At 39.5% G+C, this 22,687-nt stretch overlaps 2 protein-coding genes across 3 annotated transcripts; one reads left to right on the forward strand and one right to left on the reverse strand.

Annotated features, from left to right (window-relative positions):
- Positions 1-246: 246 nt before the first annotated feature.
- aasdhppt (aminoadipate-semialdehyde dehydrogenase-phosphopantetheinyl transferase) lies at positions 247-10,724 on the reverse strand. 2 transcript variants are annotated; one of them, XM_082180267.1, is made up of 7 exons: positions 10,618-10,724; positions 10,353-10,525; positions 9,430-9,646; positions 3,890-4,011; positions 2,823-2,981; positions 524-592; positions 247-452 (listed from the first exon to the last, which is right to left on the reverse strand). In XM_082180267.1, exons 2-7 carry the CDS (start codon positions 10,494-10,496, stop codon positions 288-290), a joined length of 876 nt encoding a protein of 291 aa, XP_082036393.1. In that variant the 5' UTR covers positions 10,497-10,525; positions 10,618-10,724; the 3' UTR covers positions 247-287. The 2 variants fall into 2 exon arrangements, with proteins under 2 accessions (XP_082036393.1, XP_082036392.1); XM_082180266.1 differs by lacking the exon at positions 10,618-10,724 and having other exon boundaries at positions 10,353-10,559.
- Positions 10,725-10,789: 65 nt separating this feature from the next.
- Positions 10,790-18,421, forward strand: msantd4 (Myb/SANT-like DNA-binding domain containing 4 with coiled-coils). The gene is made up of 3 exons (XM_082180126.1): positions 10,790-10,923; positions 12,450-13,028; positions 17,182-18,421. Exons 2-3 carry the CDS (start codon positions 12,549-12,551, stop codon positions 17,932-17,934), a joined length of 1,233 nt encoding a protein of 410 aa, XP_082036252.1. The 5' UTR covers positions 10,790-10,923; positions 12,450-12,548; the 3' UTR covers positions 17,935-18,421.
- The last annotated feature ends 4,266 nt before the right edge of the window (positions 18,422-22,687 follow it).

Genomic DNA, 22,687 nt, shown 5'->3' on the forward strand with positions numbered 1-22,687 from the left:
TCATCCTCCAGGAAATGACATCATTTTGGAGGGAAAACATCAGCAAGTATCAATAGATGTAATGAATTCTGTCATGTTTTGTGTGACATTATTTGGTTTGCATCTCCCTAAACAAATCAGTTTGACATTGACATTTCAAAAGATGGTTAAAATATGAAAACAAAGTCGGCTCAAGTAATAAAGTTAAAGTGTCTGCAGTTCAGAAGATCTTACAGAACAGGAACGACCCCGAAAGAACAAGGAATCTATAAACATGTACTTTATTTACATATATTTGCATTCAAGGGTCACTGCTGTTCACTTTGCCTTGAAGGCGCTTCCTTTTTGCTGTGAAATCTCTCCCAGTGGGCGGAGTCTTCCTCGGTTAGGGGCGTGGCTCCGGACACCAGATCACTGAAACTCAAGTGTGTGAATAAAAGGGGCGGGGCTTCACACAAACTTCCACCATCCTCCTGTAAAACAAAGAAGTATGATGTCATGAACTGCGCTGACCTCTACAGTTGTGTAATATCTGTAAACTCACTTTAGACGTGTTGATGTCTGGTTTTCCCAGCGCCACAGCGACGTGATGATCTTTGTCCAATAAGCTCTCCTGAAAAACAGGACGAGTTTTTTTTGGCCTAGGCAAGATATATATATATATATATATATATATATATATATATATATATATATACACATATATGTTTTTGTGTCTACATGTATACAGTACTGTTCAAAATGTTGTTTTTTAATTAATACTTTTTATTCAGACACTTAAAATGTCACAAAAGATTCTATTTCGAACAAATGCTCTTTTGAACTTTGTGTTAATCAAAAAATGCTTCCACAGAAATATGAAGCAGCTCAACTGTTTTCAACACTGATAATAATCATAAATGTTTCTTGTGCATCAAATCATCATATTATACTGATTTCTGAAGGATCATGTGACACTGAAGACTGGAGTAATGATGCTGAAAATTCAGATTTAACCTCAAGAATAACATTTTACTATATATTCATACTCATAACTTTTTTCAATTGTAAAACTATTTCAGAAAATTACTGATTTTACTGTATTATTTATATATTTTGATATATATAATAAAAGCAGCCCGGGTGAGCAGAAGAGAATTTTCTTTCAAAAATATAAAAAAATCGTAATTATTCCAAACATTTGATCTGTAATACAGGATGAAAAGCCCAGAGCGATGAAGAACATGAGCTCAGTCTAGGAAGAGAGAAGACGCCTATGATCTGTGTCACGTTCACACACTCTGACAGACACAGAGAGACGACCAGTACTGCAGGGCCATGAGAAACACACACACACACACACACACACACACACATGCTCACACACTCACGCGCACACACGCAAAAGCTTCTCCTGAAACGGAGCAGTTCCCACTTTGTCAGGACAATCTGTTGTTTATGGATCACAACTTAGTATGTCTTATTATGTGTAGTTGTGTTTTCTATTAACAATTCCATTTATAAGTTTTATGTAGTTGTTATGATGTAAATAAAGGGCAAAGCTTTGCCTCCGCTCGCCTGCTAACTAGCATAACAGTATTGATGTAGTGTTTACTGAGGCTTTTGTAAGACTGTTTTCCGCCTCTTAGGAAAATTAACTAAATTAAATCCGTTCTGGACGATCCTCTTGTTTGTTAACATTCTTTAAGGGTTAGTTCACCCAAAAATTTAAATTCTGTCAGTAATTACTCTCATACCCTCATGTTGTCCCAACCCCGTAAGACACAAATTAAGATATTGTTGATTAAATCTGAGCGCTGTCTCACTCCTCCATAGGCTTCTAAGACACTATAACTTGCTGGCCCAGAAAATGCATTAAAGACATCGTTAATATAGTCCAAGTGACTACAGTGACTCAATCTTAAGTTTATAAAGCGACGAGAATACTTTTTGTGCGAAAAATAAATAAAAATAACGACTTTATTCCACTATTCATTTCCTTCTCTCTGGGCCTCGAGTTTTTTCACGTAGTGTTTTAGCGCAGGGCGTCTGTGTTGTACGTCACACGTAGGCTCACTATTGGCCGACGCTGGTCATGTGTGTGATGCGTGGTGACGTACAACACAGACGCGGTACGCAGTTATACTACGTGAAAAAACTCGAGGCCCAGAGAGAAGGAAATTAATAGTGGAATAAAGTCTTTTTTTTTTTTTTTTTTTTTCACAAAAAGTATTCTCGTCGCTTTATAAACTTAAGATTGAGCCACTGTAGTCACTTGGACTATATTAACGATGTCTTTAATACATTTTCTGGGCCAGCAAGTTATGGTGTCTAAGAAGCCTATGGAGGAGTGAGACAGCTCTCAGATTTAATCAAAAATATCTTAATTTGTGTTCCGAAGATGAACGAAGGTCTTACGGGGTTGGAACAACATGAGGGTGAGTAATTACTGACAGAATTTTCATTTTTGGGTGAACTAACCTTTAAGTCTGAATCAGGCTTGAATTGGTTTAAAATTGACACCATTGTTAATATTTACACTAAAGTAGAGCTCGCGGTAATGAAGGGGCGGGACATTTCCTGAACACGCGCTGAGGGCAGCCAATCACAACACACTGGACCAGCTGACCAATCACAGCACATTTCCTATATCAGAAGGAGGGGCTTCGTTTGAAAATCATGCATTCAACTAGACTGGGGAGCGAGGAGCTGTGATAATGTAAAATATGTGAAAAATTATGTGTTTTTTAAACTATTAAGCATATTCTTGTACACCTCAAAAACAAAATCAAGACTTCTTGAAAGGGCAAAATAGGAATGAAACTGTGCTAAATGAGTAATTAGTAAAAATCTTGAACAAACACCTCAAATATCCAGTCCTCCTCTTCGTTATCCAGGAACATTCGTGTCTGCCGGTACACTTGCCCCTCTCGCATCTGATTGGGCGAGACGTGAAACTCCACCCTCTGCAGGTCGAAGCCCAGTCCTGTGCCAATCGCTTTGATGAAGCTCTCCTTCAGCGCCTCGACGCCAGAGAAACCGACCAATCACAGGGGATCAGGAAGGAAACGCAAGGAAAAACATTGTGTATATACAGTAAATATCTATTTCCTGACCACATTCTCACCTACAGCACATTAAATTGATACCAGTACGTGTGTGTGTGTGTGTGTGTGTGTGTGTGTGTGTGTGTGTGTGTGTGTGTGTGTGTGTGTGTGTGTGAGAGAGTGTGTCTGTGTGTGTGGGTGAGTGTGTGTGTGTGTGTGTGTGTGTGTGTGTGTGTGTGTGTGTGTGTGTGTGTGTGTGTGAGTGGGTGTGGGTGAGTGTGTGAGTTTATGTGCGTGTGTGTTTGAGTGCGTGTGTGTGTGTGAGTATGAGTATATGTGTGTGTGTGTGGGGGTGGGTGTGGGTGGGTGTGAGTATGAGTATATGTGGGTGAGTGTGTGTGTGTGTGTGTTTGAGTGCGTGTATATGTGTGTGTGAGTATGAGTATATATGTGTGTGGGTGTGAGTATGAGTGTGTGTGTGTGTGTGAGTGTGAGTATATGTGTGTGTGTGTGTGTGTGTGTGTGTGTGTGTGTGTATGGGTATGAGTATATGTGTGTGGGTGTGAGTATGAGTATATGCGTGTGTGTGTGTGTGTGTGTGTGTGTGTGTGTGTGTGTGTGTGTGTGTGTGTGTGTGTGTGTAAGAGTCCTCAAATGACCACAGACTGGCACAACTGAGTCATGCTGAAGTGATGAGATCACATTGCCATGGAAACAGTGATCAGAATTGGAACAGTTTCATCCAGTACAATTTCTCTCGCGCTGTGATATGCTCATAGATGTGTGTGTGTGTGTGGTGGTGGGTGGGGGGGTGTGCCTCATTGCCTGGAGGTGATGATGATGATGATGATGATGGTGCAGGAAGCAGCAGTTGCTATAGTTACCCAGTGCCTATAAAACATGTCCAGTTGGTCCCAGTCGGAGCCGGCCGTCCGGATGTTCTTCCACTCCAGATCCGTGAACTGGCGATTCATGATGCGGAAAAACTCCTGCGTGGAGCCACTGCCTGATCAACACACACGTAACACACCTTAAAGCTACAACTCTAGAGTTCTACGTCAGAGATTTTATTATGAATCATAAGATTGACAGCAGCCGCTCTGGTTTTACCAGCTTTATGAATAATCGAGCTCTGTTATGATTGGCTGACTGGCGTCGCTGCTTAATACTGAACAGGTGTTGATATGCAAATGTGCGCGATCATATGCTAATGAGCTCATAGCCGTGATGTCATAATTGAGTTGTGTTTGCGATATAGTTCATAAAATGTGGAGGGAGTTTTGAGTTGAGGATGTTATAGTTTCTCACATTAAACATTTACTGCGTCAACAGATCGAGATAAATCTGTGATTTAATAATCCTGCTCTGTAGATCAGAATCAGAATCAGAATCAGAATCAGAAAGAGCTTTATTGCCAAGTGTGCTTGCACCCACAAGGAATTTTTCTTGGTACTGAAGCTTCCAGTGCACATATACAAATACAAATACAACAAGAAACATAGTAATACAAATTCTAAGAATAAAATATATAAAAAAATAAAATAAAATAAAATAAAATAGTATAAAAAGTAAAAAAAAAAGGGGTCACAGTTGGGTTTAGTCTGAATAAACATTTACAGATTATGAACATATTTACAGTATTTTGAGAAGTATGAATAATATAAATATAAATATCACCTGAGTTAGAGAATATTACACTAGACAGTGGGAGTCTAGTGCATGTTACAGATTATGAACATATTTACAGTATTTTGAGTAGTATGAATAATATAAATATAAATATCACCTGAGTTAAGAGAATATTGCACTAGACAGTGGGAGTATTGCACTTGCAGGCATATGCCTTGGGGGGCATGTTAAGTGTTCAGAAGGGAAATGGCCTGTGGAAAGAAACTGTTCCTGTGCCTGGATGTTCTTGTGGCCAGTGATCTGTGTCGCCGTCCTGACGGTAACAGTTCAAACAGGGGGTGTCCAGGGTGAGTGGAGTCTGTGATGATTTTACCTGCTCTCTTCCTCACTCTGGAAGAGTACAGGTCCTGGAGGGTTGGCAGGGGGGCACCAATAATCCTCTCTGCTGTCCGGACTGTCCGTTGTAGTCTCCTGATGTCCGATTTGGTAGCTGAACCAAACCAGACAGTGATGGAAGTGCTTAAAACAGACTCAATGACGGCTGAGTAGAACTGGATCAGCAGCTCCTGTGGCAGATTGAACTTCTTCAGCTGGCGAAGGAAGTACAGTCTCTGCTGGGCCTTTTTCACAATGGAGTCAATGTGATTTGCCCACTTCAGGTCCTGAGAGATGGTAGAGCCCAGGAACCTGAATGACTCCACTGCTTCCACAGTGCTGTTCATGATGGTGAGAGGGGGGAGTGCTGGGGATTTTCTCCTGAAATCCACAATCATCTCCACTGTTTTGAGCGTGTTCAGCTCAAGGTTGTTATAGCTGCACCAGACAGCCAGCTGTTCAACCCCCAGTCTGTAAGCAGACTCGTCACCATTTTGGATGAGACCGATGACGGTGGTGTCGTCTGCAAATTTCAGGAGCTTGACAGAGGGGTCTTTAGAAGTGCAGTCATTAGTGTACAGGGAGAAGAGCAGTGGGGAGAGAACGCACCCTTGGGGGGCGCCAGTGCTGATGGTGAGGGTCCTGGATGTGAGCTTCCCCAGTCTCACTCGCTGCTGCCGGTCTGTCAGGAAGCTGGAGATCCACTGACAGATTGAGGATGGCATGGAGAGCTGAGTCAGTTTGGCTGTGAGAAGATCAGGGATGATGGTATTGAAGGCCGAACTGAAGTCCACAAATAAGATCCGTGCATAAGTCCCAGGTCTGTCAAGATGTTGCAGGATATAGTGCAGTCCCATGTTGACTGCATCATCCACAGACCTGTTTGCTCTGTAAGCAAACTGAAAGGGATCCAGAAGGGGTCCAGTGATGTCCTTCAGATAGGCCAACACCAGTCTTTCAAACGACTTCATGACCACAGACGTGAGAGCGACAGGTCTGTAGTCATTAAGTCCAGTGATTTTAGGTTTTTTTGGGAACCGGAATGATAGTGGAGCGTTTGAAGCAGCAGGGAACTTCACACTGCTCCAATGATCTGTTGAAGATCTGCGTGAAGACTGGGGCCAGTTGGTCAGCGCAGGCTTTTAGACAAGCAGATGAGATGCCGTCTGGGCCTGAAGCTTTCCTAGTCTTCTGTTTTTTGAAGACTCGGCTCACGTCCTCCACACAGACCTTAAGCTCAGGTTGGATGGCAGAAGGGGGGAGGAGAGGGGTTGCAGGAGGTGATGGTGGATGTGTGAAGTGCACATCAGAGCGGGTGTGAGGTGTGAGTCTGGGCTTCTCAAACCTGCAATAGAATGCATTGAGAGTGTCAGCCAGTTGTTGATTCTCCACAGATCGGGGGGATGGTGATTTGTAGTTGGTGATGTTCCTCAGGCCTCTCCAGACTGATGCCGGGTCGTTGGCTGAAAACTGGTTTTTCAGCTTTTCAGAGTAGCTTCTTTTAGCAACTCTGATCTCCTTTGTCAGTCTGTTTCTGGCCTGGTTATACAAGATTTTATCCCCACTTCTGTAAGCATCCTCTTTGGCATGACGAAGCTGTTTGAGTTTCCCAGTAAACCATGGTTTATCATTAGTGAATGATAAGAATGTCCTGGTAGGAATGCATGTATCCTCACAGAAACTGATATATGATGTTACAGTATCTGTGAGCTCATCCAGATCGGTGGCTGCAGCTTCAAAAACAGTCCAATCAGTGCAATCGAAGCAGGCCTGTAGATCCTGCTCTGCTTCGTTGGTCCATCTTTTTACAGTCCTTATTACAGGTTTAGCTGATTTCAGTTTCTGCCTGTAGGTCGGTATAAGATGAACCAAACAATGATCAGAGAGCCCCAAAGCTGCCCGTGGGACGGAGTGATACGCATTCTTTATCGTGGTGTAACAGTGGTCCAATATATTACTGTCTCTGGTAGGACATGTAACATGCTGTCTGTATTTTGGCAGTTCACGGGAGAGATTTGCTTTGTTAAAATCCCCAAGAATGATTAAAAGAGAGTCTGGGTACCTTTGTTCCATTTCAGCTATATGTTCAGCCAGCTGTTGTATCGCCGCGCTCACACACGCGTCTGGAGGAATGTAAACATTCGCGAGAATGAATGAGGAAAACTCCCGCGGCGAGTAGAAAGGTTTACAGTTTATGAAATGTGCCTCTAAATTAGGAGAGCACATCTTCTTCAGTGTTGTTACATCTGAACACCAACTTTCGTTAATGTAGAAACACAATCCACCACCTCTCGTTTTCCCCGTTAGTTCCGCGATGCGATCCGCTCGGAACAGCTGAAAGCCCGGCAGATGTAGTGCGTTGTCCGGTATGGCTTCACTCAGCCAGGTTTCAGTGAAGCACAGAGCAGCGGAGTTTAAAAAATCCTTGTTAGTGCGGGTGAGGAGAAGAAGTTCGTCCATTTTGTTAGGAAGAGATCGGAGATTCGCAAGATGAATACTGGGGAGTGCAGTACGGAGGCCGCGCTCGCGGAGTTTAACCAGCGCGCCAGCGCGCTTCCCGCGTTTGCGTCTGACCGCGCGTTTGAACAACACCGCTGCCCCTCCGACGAGAATGTCCAGTAAAACGTCTGAGTAATCAAAATCTGTAAAAAAGTTGTCTGGTGTGTGTTTCCTAATGTCCAGTAGTTCGTCTTTGGTGAAACTGATAGGAAAAGAATGACTAAACGCAGAACAAACCAACAAAAACAACACAATAACTGGAGAGCTCCACACCGAGGCAGCCATCCGCGGCGCCATCTTGGATATTGGATAAGATCAAACTTACTCTTTCAAAAGAGCAACTTCAATAATCATGTTCTGCATGGAGACATGATTCTCTATGAGCTAATGCAGATTCACATTGTACAGTAGAGCCAGGAATGAGGTAATAAAGCTTGCTCCTCTCCCAGCCTCACTCCAGCACAGGTAGAGAGCGACACCTGGTGGCCGCCGGTGGAACTGCAGTGTCTCTTGTGTTGGATTGGTAAAAGATAATGGGCCTGTATTATTATGGTAGTTGAACAAACTCAGGGTTACAGGATTAGTTTCGAGTTGACTGTTTTAATTTTCCTTGCTTTTATTTTGTGATTATTTGTATTCCTTTCTATGTAAAGCACTTTGAATTGCCATAGTGTATGAAATGTGCTATATAAATAAACTTGACAAAACCAAACCAATCCAACCAGGCTTTGTTGGTACCATGATCATCAACTGTCTCTGTCAACTCAGGCTTTGATCCTGAGTTTAGGAGTTTAGGTGTGACATCAGCAGTGAACAGCCAATCACACGCTGAGAAAGAGTGAAACTGCGATTCATTTCTCGCGAGAGAAGCGGCGCGATTCACTTCTCTCTTCTGCAGGATAGAACGAGATTGAAAAATATTAAGAATTTAAACTAATTTACACAGCAAGAAGAAAATAGCTGTCTATGAAAGTGGGCAACTAAAAGAAAAAGTCTTGCAATATCAGTCCAAGTGAAAGTTGTGAAGTTAGTTTGTACAGTTGATAAAGGTATAGAGAAATTTAAGCTCACATGTAGTCATTGTATAGCTTTATCTATTGATTCTAAAGTGTATTTATATTACCTTTATATATTTAAACTGTGCGTGATAATAATCGATAAACTAAAATTGTACGTGTGATCGATTAATAATTACATAATATCTATGTATTCATTCTAAATAAGCGTTACTAAAAGCCAGACGATTTTGTCTTTAAAAATCATTTGCTGTGTAGTGACCTTTGACCTAGAAACAGGTGGAGTGACTTTATCGCATCACACATGTGACACTTTGCTCACAGCTGATTGGTCCAAGATCGGTTTGAGATCTCTTACCTGGAACATCACCTGTCCCGGACCAGGGTAGCCGTGGAGTGTGAGTTACTATTGCGATGAACACGGCTAAAAGACAAACCACTTTCATGGTGCCTAAAACCCAGGGTTGGCGCAAACTAAACTGAAACATATCTGGCTATCCAGCTAAACCGGCTTCATGGTACAGGCCCAATGTGGAGTCAGCTGGACATTACTGTGAAATGTTGCCTGTATATTCCTGATGAAACTCTCAATCAACACGCACAATGCTACATTTTTCTAAATGTTGTAATCATTTGTTAACAAACAAGTATTCATTACTTCAGTGAGCTCATTGTTTCTGCATTAAATTAATATATTGTTTTAAATTAATAGCTTTTTCGCTAACTGTGATTTTGTATATGTACATTTCTGAAACGCTTAGACAGTTTCCTCTGATAACAGACTCTAAACTGTAATGTGGACTCATGCACTTTCTGTAAAGCTGCTTTGAAATGATGTGTATTGAACTGAATTGGATGTGATCTGCTGTGACTCTGTTTCATGAGGACAGAGCGTGAGAGTTCACCTGGTCTGCTGGTCTTCATCAGGTCGATGCCCACCTGGCGTCCCGGCTCTGCTCCCAGCACGGCGTAGTCTCCCTGATGGGACACGTTGAAGCTCCAGAGGGAGGACGAGGGCCGGGACAGGTACGGTTTCCCCCGCGCTGTTCTGTCCAGGAGAAACCCGTCCCAGGCTAAACCCATCTTCTCACAAACCAGCTTTCTGATCAACAGACGTCCGGCCTGGTGTAAGAAACACACACACACACACACACACACACACGAATGAATGAAAATCAATGCAAAACTTACAAAATATCTACAAATATCTAAAATCACAGATGGGTAAATAACGTGTAAATGTATCTATCTGTCTGTCTGTCTGTCTATCAGTCTGTATGTCTATCTATCTATCTATCTATCTATCTATCTGTCTGTCTGTCTGTCTGTCTTTCTTTCTTTCTTTCTTTCTTTCTTTCTTTCTTTCATTCTATCTATCTATCTGTATGTCTGTCTGTCTATCTATCTATCTATCTTTCATTCTATAGCTCTATTGCTCTATCTATCATTCTATCATTTGATCTATCTATCATTATATCGCTCTATCTATCATTATATCGCTCTATCCATCTATCATTATATCTATCTATCTATCTATCTATAATCCATCTATCTATCATTTCAGTTTTAGTAACCTTATTTGACAAAAACTGAACTTTTGTGCAATGCGAAACTGCAACGTAAATAACACAAAATAACAACAGTGCAAATGAAAAGTAATATCCACACAAAAAAGGGCAAAATAAATCTATAACATTGATTATGTATTATTATAATTATTGTTTATCATTACAACATTTATTATTATAGCATTGATTTTAATTGTAAAAGTCTACTCATCCATCAGTCAGTTGTACACACACACACACACACACACACACACACACACCATGGCAGATTTCGCATCTTTGGCGAACACGAACTGCCCGATCCGTTCCTTCTCCTCGGGTTGGATGCAACGGGCCGCCAGCGTCCACTCGGAACGGGTCGGTACCCACGAACCGCACCGGAACGCCCACCGGACCCCGTCCATCAACGACTGTCAATGTCCTAATAGTCCTACTAATAGAAATACACATAATTATAAACGGAGCATTCCAATAGGGTCCTCACACCATCGGTGAATAATTGCGATTAATATTAATTAATAATACCTATTATTATTATAACGTATTATTATATAGTCTTTTCTGCAATATGCATCATTTGTCTGGCTGGCTCTGGTTCGCCTGAACATGTGTTCCAAAACACACACAGGATTCCGGAAGAGGATTCTGTGGGCGGGGCTAAACAGTGAGCGCCTCACTTGATTGGCTGACGGAAAGGGGCGGTGACGCTCGTCGGCCAATGGCGCAGGGGTTTCGCGCGTTGTCGGAAGTGTTCGGCTCAGTTCGGCAACGTTGTGGAGGCGGAGCGAGACGCGTGTGTGTGGACGGAGTGGATGATGCTTTTCTTCACCGGTGAGTGTTTGAATAAATAATCAAATAACCCTCACTGTATTGTGTGGTGTGTATTATGACGTTTATTTTATGCAAAGAGCCATACGTGCAAAACATCATAGTATAGGTGCTTATAGAAGCCCTTTCTGGCGACATGTTAGTAATTGAACTGCAAAAACAACCGCCGTGATATGTATGTTTTTTAATATAAATTATGTTTTATTAGCATGATGCTATACTGATAATCATACATTATATGGATACACACCAAAATCACCATAGTTACTAGTTATTTACTATGGTTGTACTGTGGTATCGGATGGTAATATCAAGGTACTGCATGGCTACCATATTTAATTATCATGTTATTTACATGATATTCCTAGTAGCTTATAATAATACGAGAATACAATGATATATGTGGGGAAAAAACATGGTGTTTTCGTTATTGTTTTTGTAACACTTTATTTTTACAGTGTCATTGTTACACGTTACATGCAGCTACTATAGTAATAACTGTAAATTGTAAATAATTACATGCAACTAACCCTCAACCAAACCCTAATCCTACCCTAACCCTATAGTAAGTTAATGTAGTTACTTAATATTACTCAGTACTTAAATGTAAAGTACAGAGTAACAAAGAAACCTTAAAATAAAGTGTAACGGATTTTGGTAACACTTTATCAGTGTCCTTGTTACATGTTACATATCCTTACCATAGTAATAACAGTAAATTACATGCAACTAACCCTCAACCAAATCCTAATCCTACCCTAACCCTATAGTAAGTACATGTAGTTCATTAATATTACTCAGTATTTAAATGTAAATTACAGTGTAACAATGACACCTTCAAATAAAGTGTAACCAATTTTTTTGTTAGTGTTGTTACATTGTAATATCATACTTTATCAAACTTTATTTTTAAAGGATGTACTGTACACTACAGTTCAAAAGTTTGTGGTCAGATTTTAAATGAAATAATAATTTTATTCAGCAACGCGTTAAATTGATCACATTTAAAACTTTTTTATTCATAAAAAAAAAAAAAAACTTCCACAAAAATATGAAGCAGCACAACTGTTTCCAACATTGATAATAATCATAAATGTTTCTTGAGCCTCAAATCATCATATTATTATGATTTCTGAAGGATCATGTGACACTGAAGACTGGAGTAATGATGCTGAAAATTCAGCTTTGATCACAGGAATATATTACACTTTACTATATATTTACATAGAAAACAGTAATTTTGCATTGTAATAATATTTCACGATTTTTAGTGTGTTTATTGTATTTTTTTAATCAAATAAGTGCAGCCTTAGTGAGCAGAAGAGACTTTTTTCTAAAACAATACAAAAAAATATCACTGACCCCAAATTTTTATAGTACAGTATAAATATAGTATAGTATAAATCTGCACACTCGAAGCGTTCTGGTTTTATTTATCATTGTTATTTGTGCACATGAAAGATTGTACAGTTCTCTCTGATTCTTACCAATATTGCATGTAACTAAAAGCGTGTGTCTGTGTGTTGCAGGAGACCTGTGTTAGACGCCTGCACTAGATGTGGCTCAACATGAACTTGACAGAAACCTCTCAATCTCCAATCACTCCTCAGTAGCCAATCACCCGCAGCATGGACTTCCTCCAGATGAAGCACCTGAAGAGGAAGAGGAAGAGTAACTACAGCGTGAAGGAAACTCAGACTCTCATCCGCGAGATCCACAAGCGGCGTGAAATCTTGTTCTCCCGGCAGCAGAACATGGCCATCAACGAGCTGAAGCGGCGTGCGTGGGAAGAGGTCGCGGACAGCGTGAACGCGCTCGGAGAGGGTGAGCTGAGGACGGCGGCCGAGGTCAAGCGGAGATACCTGGACTGGCGAGCCCTCATGAAACGAAAACAGCTCCAGGCCGAGCTGGCGTCTGGATTGAAGCAGGAGTTTGAATCTTCGTCTCCCGATAATGAAGCGTCTTTGGGTGGTGGTGACCAGTCGCTGGACCTCAGTGGGTTTTCCAAAGACTCGTCGTGCGACTGGCAGGACCTGACGGACCTCGGGGAGCCCAGCACACACACGCCTGGGGTCAAAATGGAGGACGATGAGGCCAGCAGCTACAGGGTATGTACTGGGAACAGAGACATTCGTCCCACAGCTTTTAGCAGATTTTCCGGTTACACTTTATTTTAAGGTGTCATTGTTACAGTGTAATTATATATTTAAGTACTGAGTAATATTAATTAACTACATGTACTTACTATAGGATTAGGGTTTGGTTTAGGGTTTGGTTGAGGGTTAGTTACATGTAATTATGCATAATTTACTGTTATTACTATGGTAAGTACATGTAACATATGCAACAAGGACACTGTAAAATAAAGTGTTACCGATTTTCCTCTACTTTGGTTCAAGTAATCCTCACACCATGGTGGTCAAAAGTCATCAAGTGGGTTCAATTTGGTAAACTACCATTCAAATGTTTGGGCTTAGGACCTTTTTTAAAAAAAAAAAATTTTTTTTAAGGAATTAATATTTTTATTTAGCAAGGAGGCATTAATTTGATCAAGATTGTCTGTAAAGACATTTAAAACTTAACAAAAGATTATATTTAAAATAAATAACGTTCTTTTGAACTTTCTTTTCATCAAGGAATCCTGAAATAAAATGCATCACAGTTTCCACAAAAACTGTTTTCAACACTGATAATAATCATAAATGTTTCTTGAGCCTCAAATCATCATATTATACTGATTTCTGAAGGATCATGTGACACTGAAGACTGGAGTAATGATGCTGAACATTCAGCTTTGATCACAGGAATAAATTACACTTTACTATATATTCACATAGAAAACAGTTATTTTGCATTGTAATAATATTTTACTGTTTTTATTGGATTTTTTAATCAAAGTGCAGCCATAGTGAGCAGAAGAGACTTTTTTCTTACACAATAAAAGAAATCTCACTGAGAAAATGAGACTTCTTTTAAAAAACAAATAAAGCTTGTCAGCTTTTGACCGCCATTGTCCGAGGATTAGGCCTGGGATTTTCTGGCATTATTGACAACCTTATTGTATTTTGACATGATATTTATCTTTGCTAAAATGCCCTGAAAATACCACTTAAAGCTATACAACTTTTTCTGCTTTAAAATTTACATAATGAGTGAATACATCATAAAACAATCTTCCAAACCGTCTGTGCCTTACCCTAAACCACTATGGTAAACCTATAATAATTAGAGCTGCACGATTCTGTATAAATTGAGAATCATGATTTTTTAGAATAGAGATTGTGATTCTCCCCCAATTCTGAACACACAACTAAACCAAATAACATGTAATTTACTAGATGTTCAAACACAATGTTAATCGCTGCAGTCTATTTAAAAGTATTTAATTCATTTGAATCAACATTTTTGAATGATTCTTTTGATTGAATGATTCAATGACTCACTCATAAATACTTCACTTTATTTCATTACTTGATGAATCAACATTTTTGAACAATTCTTTTGATTGAATGATTTAATGACTCACTCATAAATACTTCACTTGTTTCATTACCGGATGAATCAACATTTTTGAACGATTCTTTTGAATGAATGATTCAATGACTCACTCATAAATACTTCACTTGTTTCATTACTGGATGAATCAACATTTTTGAATGAATGATTCAATGACTCACTCATAAATACTTGTTTCATTACTGGATGAATCAACATTTTTGAACGATTCTTTTGAATGAATGATTCAATGACAAATACATTTTTTAACAGTCACTTGTCGCCACCTACTGGTGTAACGATGTAACTTAATACAATCGTTATGTGAAGCGGCATGTTACTTTAAAAAAGTGATTTGCTTTATTTTGATCGCTACCGTAGACATCAGTGTTTATATCCGAACTATAAACTTTAATCCCAGTACTTCTGAGATACTTTGTATTATTGTAAGACAGAAATAATGAGACTATGTGTGAACAACAGCTTTCTATGGATCAGCGGCAGTGCAAACACAAGATTTGAATGTGGACTGTGATCGTACTTGTTACATGTTTAATAGACAGACGAATTTTTGTCATTTAGGAATAATATCGTGTGGGTGTTTGAATCGATATTGTGATCTTTTAACGATTAATCGTGCAGCTCTAATAATAATGCATCATATTTTTGAGTTGTCGGGACGGATTTCCAGGGAAACTGCATATTTTCGTAATTTGTCTGTGTGTGTTTATGGCATATCTTCTATACGCAGTGGAAGTAGCTTGAAGCCACAACAACTGAACCTCGAACCCGAAAAGAGTGTGTAAGCAAGAAGGGAAACTGACAACACCCGTAATAAACCATGAATCAACATAGTTTGCATAACATCACATATGACTAGGCTTTCAAAACAATGTAAACAATCTCAAAACCAGTGATTACTTTGTTCAATTTGCCTATATATAGCCTTGCCAAGTTGTAGCTTCACCGTAATTACGTTCTCATGTAATTACTAAAACAATCGTCTGAAAGTAACTTGTAATTTTATGCTTTAGGCCAGAATGGTAAATGGACTGCATTTATATAGCGCTTTCACAGACCCAATGGCCACCAAAGCGCTTTACAATATTGCCTCACATTCACCCATTCACTCACTCATTCATACACCGACGGCAGAAGTTACGTAGTATCGCTTTAAAATCCCCCTGTGGTGAAAATCCAGCTTTTAATGTTGTTTATGTGTTTATGTGGTGTTTTTAATATGCTTTAAAGGCACAATATGGGATTTTTTCTCCACTAGGGGTCGCTAACCTATTTACAATAACAAAGGCGTAGATTGATGACGCAACATTTGCTATGAATTATGGATTTTGTCGTCAACGTCAAGCCGACCGATCTAATAATGTATATGGATGACTGAATACATGTGATATGAAGCAGTTCGGGATTGCTAAGAGACAGCTATCAGCTCCAAACGCGATGCGAGTCCCGCGGATATAAAAGGAATATGGACATTTCATTCTACCGAACTAACGTTACACGCAGAATTACTACTCACAGGTCAGTTTATTAGACAAATTAAACTTGAGAGGTAACGCAGCGCTGTTTCACTCGGTCTAACATTACACTATCACACTAAACTGCATTTGAATGTGTTGAAATGTATGTGTTAACGTTAAATTAGTTTGTCTGTATGAGACTAGCAGTAAGCTAGCTAGATCAACATTAGAATAACATACAGATCATATTCTAACATTTTATCATTGTTGAACTATATAACCTTGATTAGTTTTATGTAAATGTGCTCACCTGTTTAATAAAGTACATGTAGAAGCGGTCGAAGTCTCGGACGTGGAGCTCTCGTTTATATAGTGTCCATGGGAGCTCTCGACATCTCGAAAACACCGCGCTGATATTGATTCTCGGTTTAGTTCTCCTTTTTTATCCAAAGTCTGCTTGCCATGGTCCATAATGTTTGAACGAAACAACAACAGCGTGCAAATAGACATTGCGAACTACACAGTTGTCCGCGTCAGTTTGGTTACTATCAGAGGGCTCTGGTTCATAGCTCTGGTTGCCATGGCAGCACGAGCGGAAACCAGAGACAACACGGATATGACGCCATTGACGGCGACAAAACGGAAATAAAGACACGGTCCGTGTCTTCGAATTAAAATATTAATTTCTCTGGATTTAGAAGTTAATTGGAACTGTCGGGATAATGTACATACACAACTTTAAAAAATATATAACATAGATATAGTGATTTTTTATATTTTTAAATAAAAAAAAATACATATTGTGCCTTTAAGACAAACCATGTGTAAATTCATAAGTTGACAGCATTGCTGAGTATTTTCTCCTTAAAACTGCAGTGAACCAAAGACAGTCTCAAACACACGCTTTGAAATCGCTGGTGTTTCTGACGTCACAAACTACCTTGTAACCAATCAGATCAACGTGTGATCGTCAACCAGTGGATCTCTGAGCTGAGCTGAGTGAGTGGAGGCGGGGCTCATTTGCATATTCATAGAACCGCAAATACTAAATGAGGCAAGGGTGTCGAGTTACAGTCAAGATATTTTAAGGCGTGAAGAATTTTTTCTTTTGTTTAAATGAAAGGAAAAAACTTTAAATATGTAATTTTGGTGATCAAAGGTGAGTTTTAAAGGACTCAATTATTGACTACAGGTGGAGTTTAAATTAAAATACCAACTGGCTAAAAGTTACCCTTTAAACTTTTTGTTTCTCTACTTAGTTTCTGTTTGTAATTTTCCATCTCCTTAGTTGGAGGCGGAGGTTGGAGAAGGTGGGGAGGGTGAGGACGACGACGAAGACTGTTTTCCCTCCATCCTCCCTGATATGGACCGTGAGGGGCGAGTGCCTGAGGTTTTCGCTCACATCGATGAATTCGGCGTGCTGAGCTCCACAAAGCCCGCGACTGCAGGTCGGGACCTGGGCCTCGGAGTTGGCGGCATAAGCGGGATGGGCGTAGCTGGATTGGGCCTGTCCGGAGGGGAGAACACAAGTATACTGGTGGCGCTGGAGAGGCAGAGACTGGACCTGGAGAAGCACCGCTTGCAGGTGGAGTCCGAACGACTGCAGGTGGAGAAAGAGCGCCTCCTGGTGGAGAAGGAGAGGTTGCGGCAGGGCGAGGTGGAGAGGGAGAGGTTGCAACTGGAGAAGGAACGTCTACAGGTGGAGAGAGAACGATTGCGATTGGTCTTGCAACAAAACACGCCTCTCCAGCAAAGCCCCGCCCCTTCGACCTCTGTAGCCACGCCCACAACGTCATCCTCCGCCCCCTCGTCATCCTCATTGGACGGAGAGAAGGACAGGAAGCTGGCTTGGCCAATGGTAGTGGATTTGGAGGCGGAGAGGCTGAAGTTAGAGAAAGAGCGCCTCCTGCTGGAGAAAGAGAGACTGCAGTTCTTCAAGTTTGAGTCGGGCAGACTGCAGATTGAGAAAGAGCGCCTCCAGGTGGAGAAAGAGAGGCTGCAGCTTCATAAAGATGGACAACAGATGACGCTGCACTCGTGAAACACCATAGATACAGTTGGGTAGGGGGGAAAAAATCTTTTTTCCCATAGTTGCCCGTTCATTTCTGTGGGAAAACTAAAACATTTGTGTTTTTTGTATTTAATTGTATTTATTTTTTGCCCGAAAAAAAAAAAAAGCTGAAAGAAGTCAAGCAATGAATGCAAGCAGTTCATAAACAGGATCACTTCTGAACACGTACAGCAGTAGACTTTGCATATGTTTATAAGTAAATATGAAATATGAAAATTGAACTGCCTAATTTCACAATTAAAACTGTGATTCCATATAATCTAGTTGTTGAATTGCTTGTATTCACAGCACTTGTCTTCAGTGATGTTATTGTTAACTAAAATGAAAACTATAACAAATCGTTAACGTTAATTGACATAAAAATAAAATATAATTATGTGGAATATAATTGGACTAAGTAGCAAAATTAATAAAACTGAAAAAAAAGAGCTATATGGAAATATTTAAAGCAAATATACTGTATATAAAAAGGACAAAAGCACATTTCAGAATTACTGAAACTTAAACCAAAATGAAATCTGAACATAAAAACTAATTAAAAATATAAAAATGTATAAGTAACATTAAAATATTGTCTTTCAGTTTCTTTAATTCCTTTTTTTTTTTTTTTTTTGCTTTATTTGAAGTGCAAAAATCAACAAGCCTTCCTTTCTAAAAATAGCCAAATTGTACTGTAGTTTTTCCCTGCAGAGATGAATGGATATCTATGTTAAACAGGATTTCTAGACGCGTCGCCGGTGTATGACGTGTTTCTGACTGTATTTATAGATCAGGTCAGCCCACATGATTGCCTTCTGCTCATGCACAACAACTCGTGAGACGGTTTTATGCTTGAGTATTGTGTTTTGATATCTTGCAGAAGTTTGTGCAGAAGTATCTGAATGCACTTTTCACACATGCAGATACTCCTGATGAACTTTTTACAAGATGTTAATATGTTCTTTGTGACCTTACTGTGTTTAATGTAAAACAGAGAGCTTAAAAAGAGTTGGGTTGTATAAGGGCTCTTATAAACGGCTGTGTTCACACTACCGGATGGATGGGGACCAAATCTGAGGCCTCATTTATCTGGATTCATTGTAAATGTGAATGTATGGTAATGTCCAAAATGTTCCTATAAATGATTTATACGTTCATATGCACAGACACGTGTGAGGCCACGCTTTTATTTTGAAACAATCAGGTTTTTCTCTGGTCTTGACATCAAAGTGGTTTCTATGGAAGATTGTTGCCGCCACAGAATAAAACTCATTTTAAAAGATAATTATTTTTTAATTGCGAGAATGTCAGAATTGCGAGATATAAAGTTGCATTGAGAGAAATAAACTCTGACTTTTCTTGCAATTGCGAATTTATATCTCGCAAGTCTGACTTTATAGCACGCAATTCTGAAACTCGCAATTGTGAGAAAAAAAGTCAGAATTGCGAGATATAAAGTCAGAATTGCATGATATAAAGTTGCATTGCGAGAAATAAACTCTGACTTTTCTTGCAATTGCGAGTTTATATCACGCAAGTCTGACTTTATATCTCGCAATTCTGACTTTATATCTCGCAATTCTGACTTTATATCTCGCAATTCTGACTTTATATCTCACAATTCTGACTTTATATCACGCAAGTCTGACTTTATATCTCGCAATTCTGACTTTATATCACGCAAGTCTGACTTTATATCTCGCAATTCTGACTTTATATCTCGCAATTCTGACTTTATATCTCGCAATTCTGACTTTAAATCTCGCAATTCTGACTTTAAATCTCGCCATTCTGCCTTTTTTTCTCACAATTGCGAGTTTCAGAATTGCGTGATATAAAGTCGCAATTGCATTCTGACTCAGACTTTTTCTTGCAGTTGCGACTTTATATCACGCAATTCTGAAACTCGCAATTGTGAGAAAAAAAGGCAGAATTGTGAGATAAAACTTTTTTTTATTCTATGGCGGACACGAGCCTTTCACCTTCAGATTGTGCGTAAGCTGATCAAACGCACATAAATGTGTTCGCAAAACGACAGGTGCTCAGACTGAGTTTCGCTTATGTGAACAGTCAAATAAAAATCTCATATTTCACCTCATAGTCAAGAGGATAAAATAAGACTATTTAAGGCCCATTCACACCAAGGATGATTACGATGAAATTCCTTAAATCATTCTAAATATAGAAGAATAGCAGAGCTCACACCACAACTACAACGGTAACTGCACAGAGAAACAATATCATCGGATTCAGTTTCAAAACTGTTTTTTTTCCAGCTGATGAATGATAAAAATACACAAAAAAGACAGCCAATCAGAATCCATCCTGCTTTAAAGAGCCGGAGCATGGGGAAAACTGCAGTGCGCTTATAATAAACAGAACGATATCGCTAATATAGTAATCGTTATAGTCGTATATCATTCTTGAACGGGCCTTTAAGCCCAATACCTTTTCTTATTTTTTTCTTTGGATTTTGAGGTAAACCATGAGATTTTCTTCACAGGTTTGGTGAGATTCCCTCATAAGGGCCTGTAATGTGAATGTAAGTCAGTGTTTGTGTGTGTAGTTGTGTTCAGGCCTCGATGATCCCTGAAGTTCAGCTGTTGAGTGCTTGTTGGTTTTGTCCGTTTCTGTGATCACATTAGGCCCACGTTTATGCGTTGTATCCAGTCAACTTGCGTTGCATTGAAGGGTTTTTTTCTTCTTTTTTTTTTCTTTTTTATTGTTTCATGATCATTTATTTTTTCATCCGAAAACGTGCGGTTCTTAGGCCTGTTTCTCACATCTCACATTAGCAGCTCACGTTTATTTAGGAGAAGTAGAGTTTCAAATCTGTGCCATTTTTAATTTTTATTTTACTCTGATCTTTAGCAGAACATATATTGAACCCATTCATCAGCACGACCAGTTTACTTTCTAAAAAAGTGATTGTTTGTTTTTCATTGCATGTGTTTTTTTTCCACACAAAAAAAAGAAAAGAAAATTGATGTGCTCCTTCAAAACATGCAGATTATGAATAAAATGCATTAACATGTAAAGTTCCACATGCAATGAAAAACAAAAAAGCACGTTCAACACAGTAAATTGGACTGAATCCACATGATTTAAAGGGATAGTTCATGCATGAACCTCACACTTTTCCAAACCTTCGAATGCTGGATCACAAAAGAAGATGTATCGGTTAAATAAATGACGAACTGTCTCTTTAAAACAGTGTGTAGCTCCACATCAGGTTTGGGTTTCATTCTGTGTAAATTACCATTGGTAACAGCTCACCCCTGATTTAATCACTCATGGCCATTAGTAAAGCAAACACTCCATGTTGTGAGTAACCCAGACATGACACCGGTGTGTGTGTGTGTGTGTGAAACAGGTCGCTCTGTTATAAAGAAGAGGAAAACCAAAGCTGTTTGGTGCCATCATGTTTTATTGTTGTCTTTGAATCCGCTTTCCTCCGGTGAACATGTCCTCATGCTCAGATGAAGGCTGTGTAATTTAAAGACTAGAGGTTTTATGGACGTGTAGTTTTTGTGAGCTGGTGCTGTTAGTGTTGATGGACTCTGAAAGGTGTTTCATTGTACTGTACGTGCAATATGTAAATGTGTGTGTGTGTGTGTGTGTGTGTGTGTGTGTGTGTGTGTGTGTGTGTGTGTGTGTGTGTGTGTGTGTGTGTGTGTGTTTTAAATGTATGTTCCAGATGTGGCAAAGCACAAAAATAAATAGAATTTAAAGAATTTAAATGGTCTGATGAACCCAGTTTTCTTTTCATTTACATTACATTTACATTTATTCATTTAGCAGACGCTTTTATATACAAATGAGAACAGAAGCAGTGAAACTAACAAGAGGACAACAATATGCAAGTGCTGTGACCCTTCCCAGTTTAATCTAACGCAGTAAAAAAAAAAATATATATATATATATATTATTTTTATAAATAGATATAGAAAAGAAGAGAATTTCAACATTTTCATGATGAAACAAAGTTGTGGATGTTATAAACCAGTTGTTTAATTGTAATAAATACTCAAGTTTTCAAGGTATTTTCATAGTGCTCTTGTTTCAAGACATCAAGGAAAATTGGCTTATATTTTTCTCTTTGAATAATAATGTGTTCAGCTCAACTCTGAGGAACGTTGTTGAAAGGGGACCTATTATTCTGTTTTACAAAGTCTTGATGTTGTTTGTGCTCAACTAGAACATGTTTTCCTGCTTGAATGTTGATTATTTTCCTCATATTCTCCATTGTTGCGGCTCCTCTCTTCCCAGTCTGTCAGTAACGCTCTGTTTACTTCCTGTCTCTATGAAGCCCCTCCTTCTGAAAAGCACACTGTGCTCTGATTGGTCGGCTGGAGCAGTGTGTTGTGATTGGTTGAGCGCTTCGAGTGTGTTTGGGATTTGCCCTGCCTCTTACCATAATCACCAGTTTAACACACTACTAACTAACTCAACCAGGCCCCGCCCCTTTATTCTGCGTATTAATTATTATAATGAGGAATATTGTGACGTGTTCGTTCCCGGAAGAAACTCAAGACTACAATGGAGGCGTTTCAGGGAGTTCAGAAACGCTGATGTAGAGAAGAACTCAAACAGCAACATTACACACTAAAGAAAGATGAACATGGAAAACAAGCAGAATAGGACGCCTTTAATGCCTTGAACATCACGATCCATCTGTGTGCAGACGACAGAATGAAAGGATCGTTTGGAAATGGTGAAGTCAGGAAGTGTTTCTCACGGGAAG

This window comes from Leuciscus leuciscus, assembly GCF_965113295.1.
Source record: "Leuciscus leuciscus genome assembly, chromosome: 9".
Taxonomy (NCBI): domain Eukaryota; kingdom Metazoa; phylum Chordata; class Actinopteri; order Cypriniformes; family Leuciscidae; genus Leuciscus; species Leuciscus leuciscus.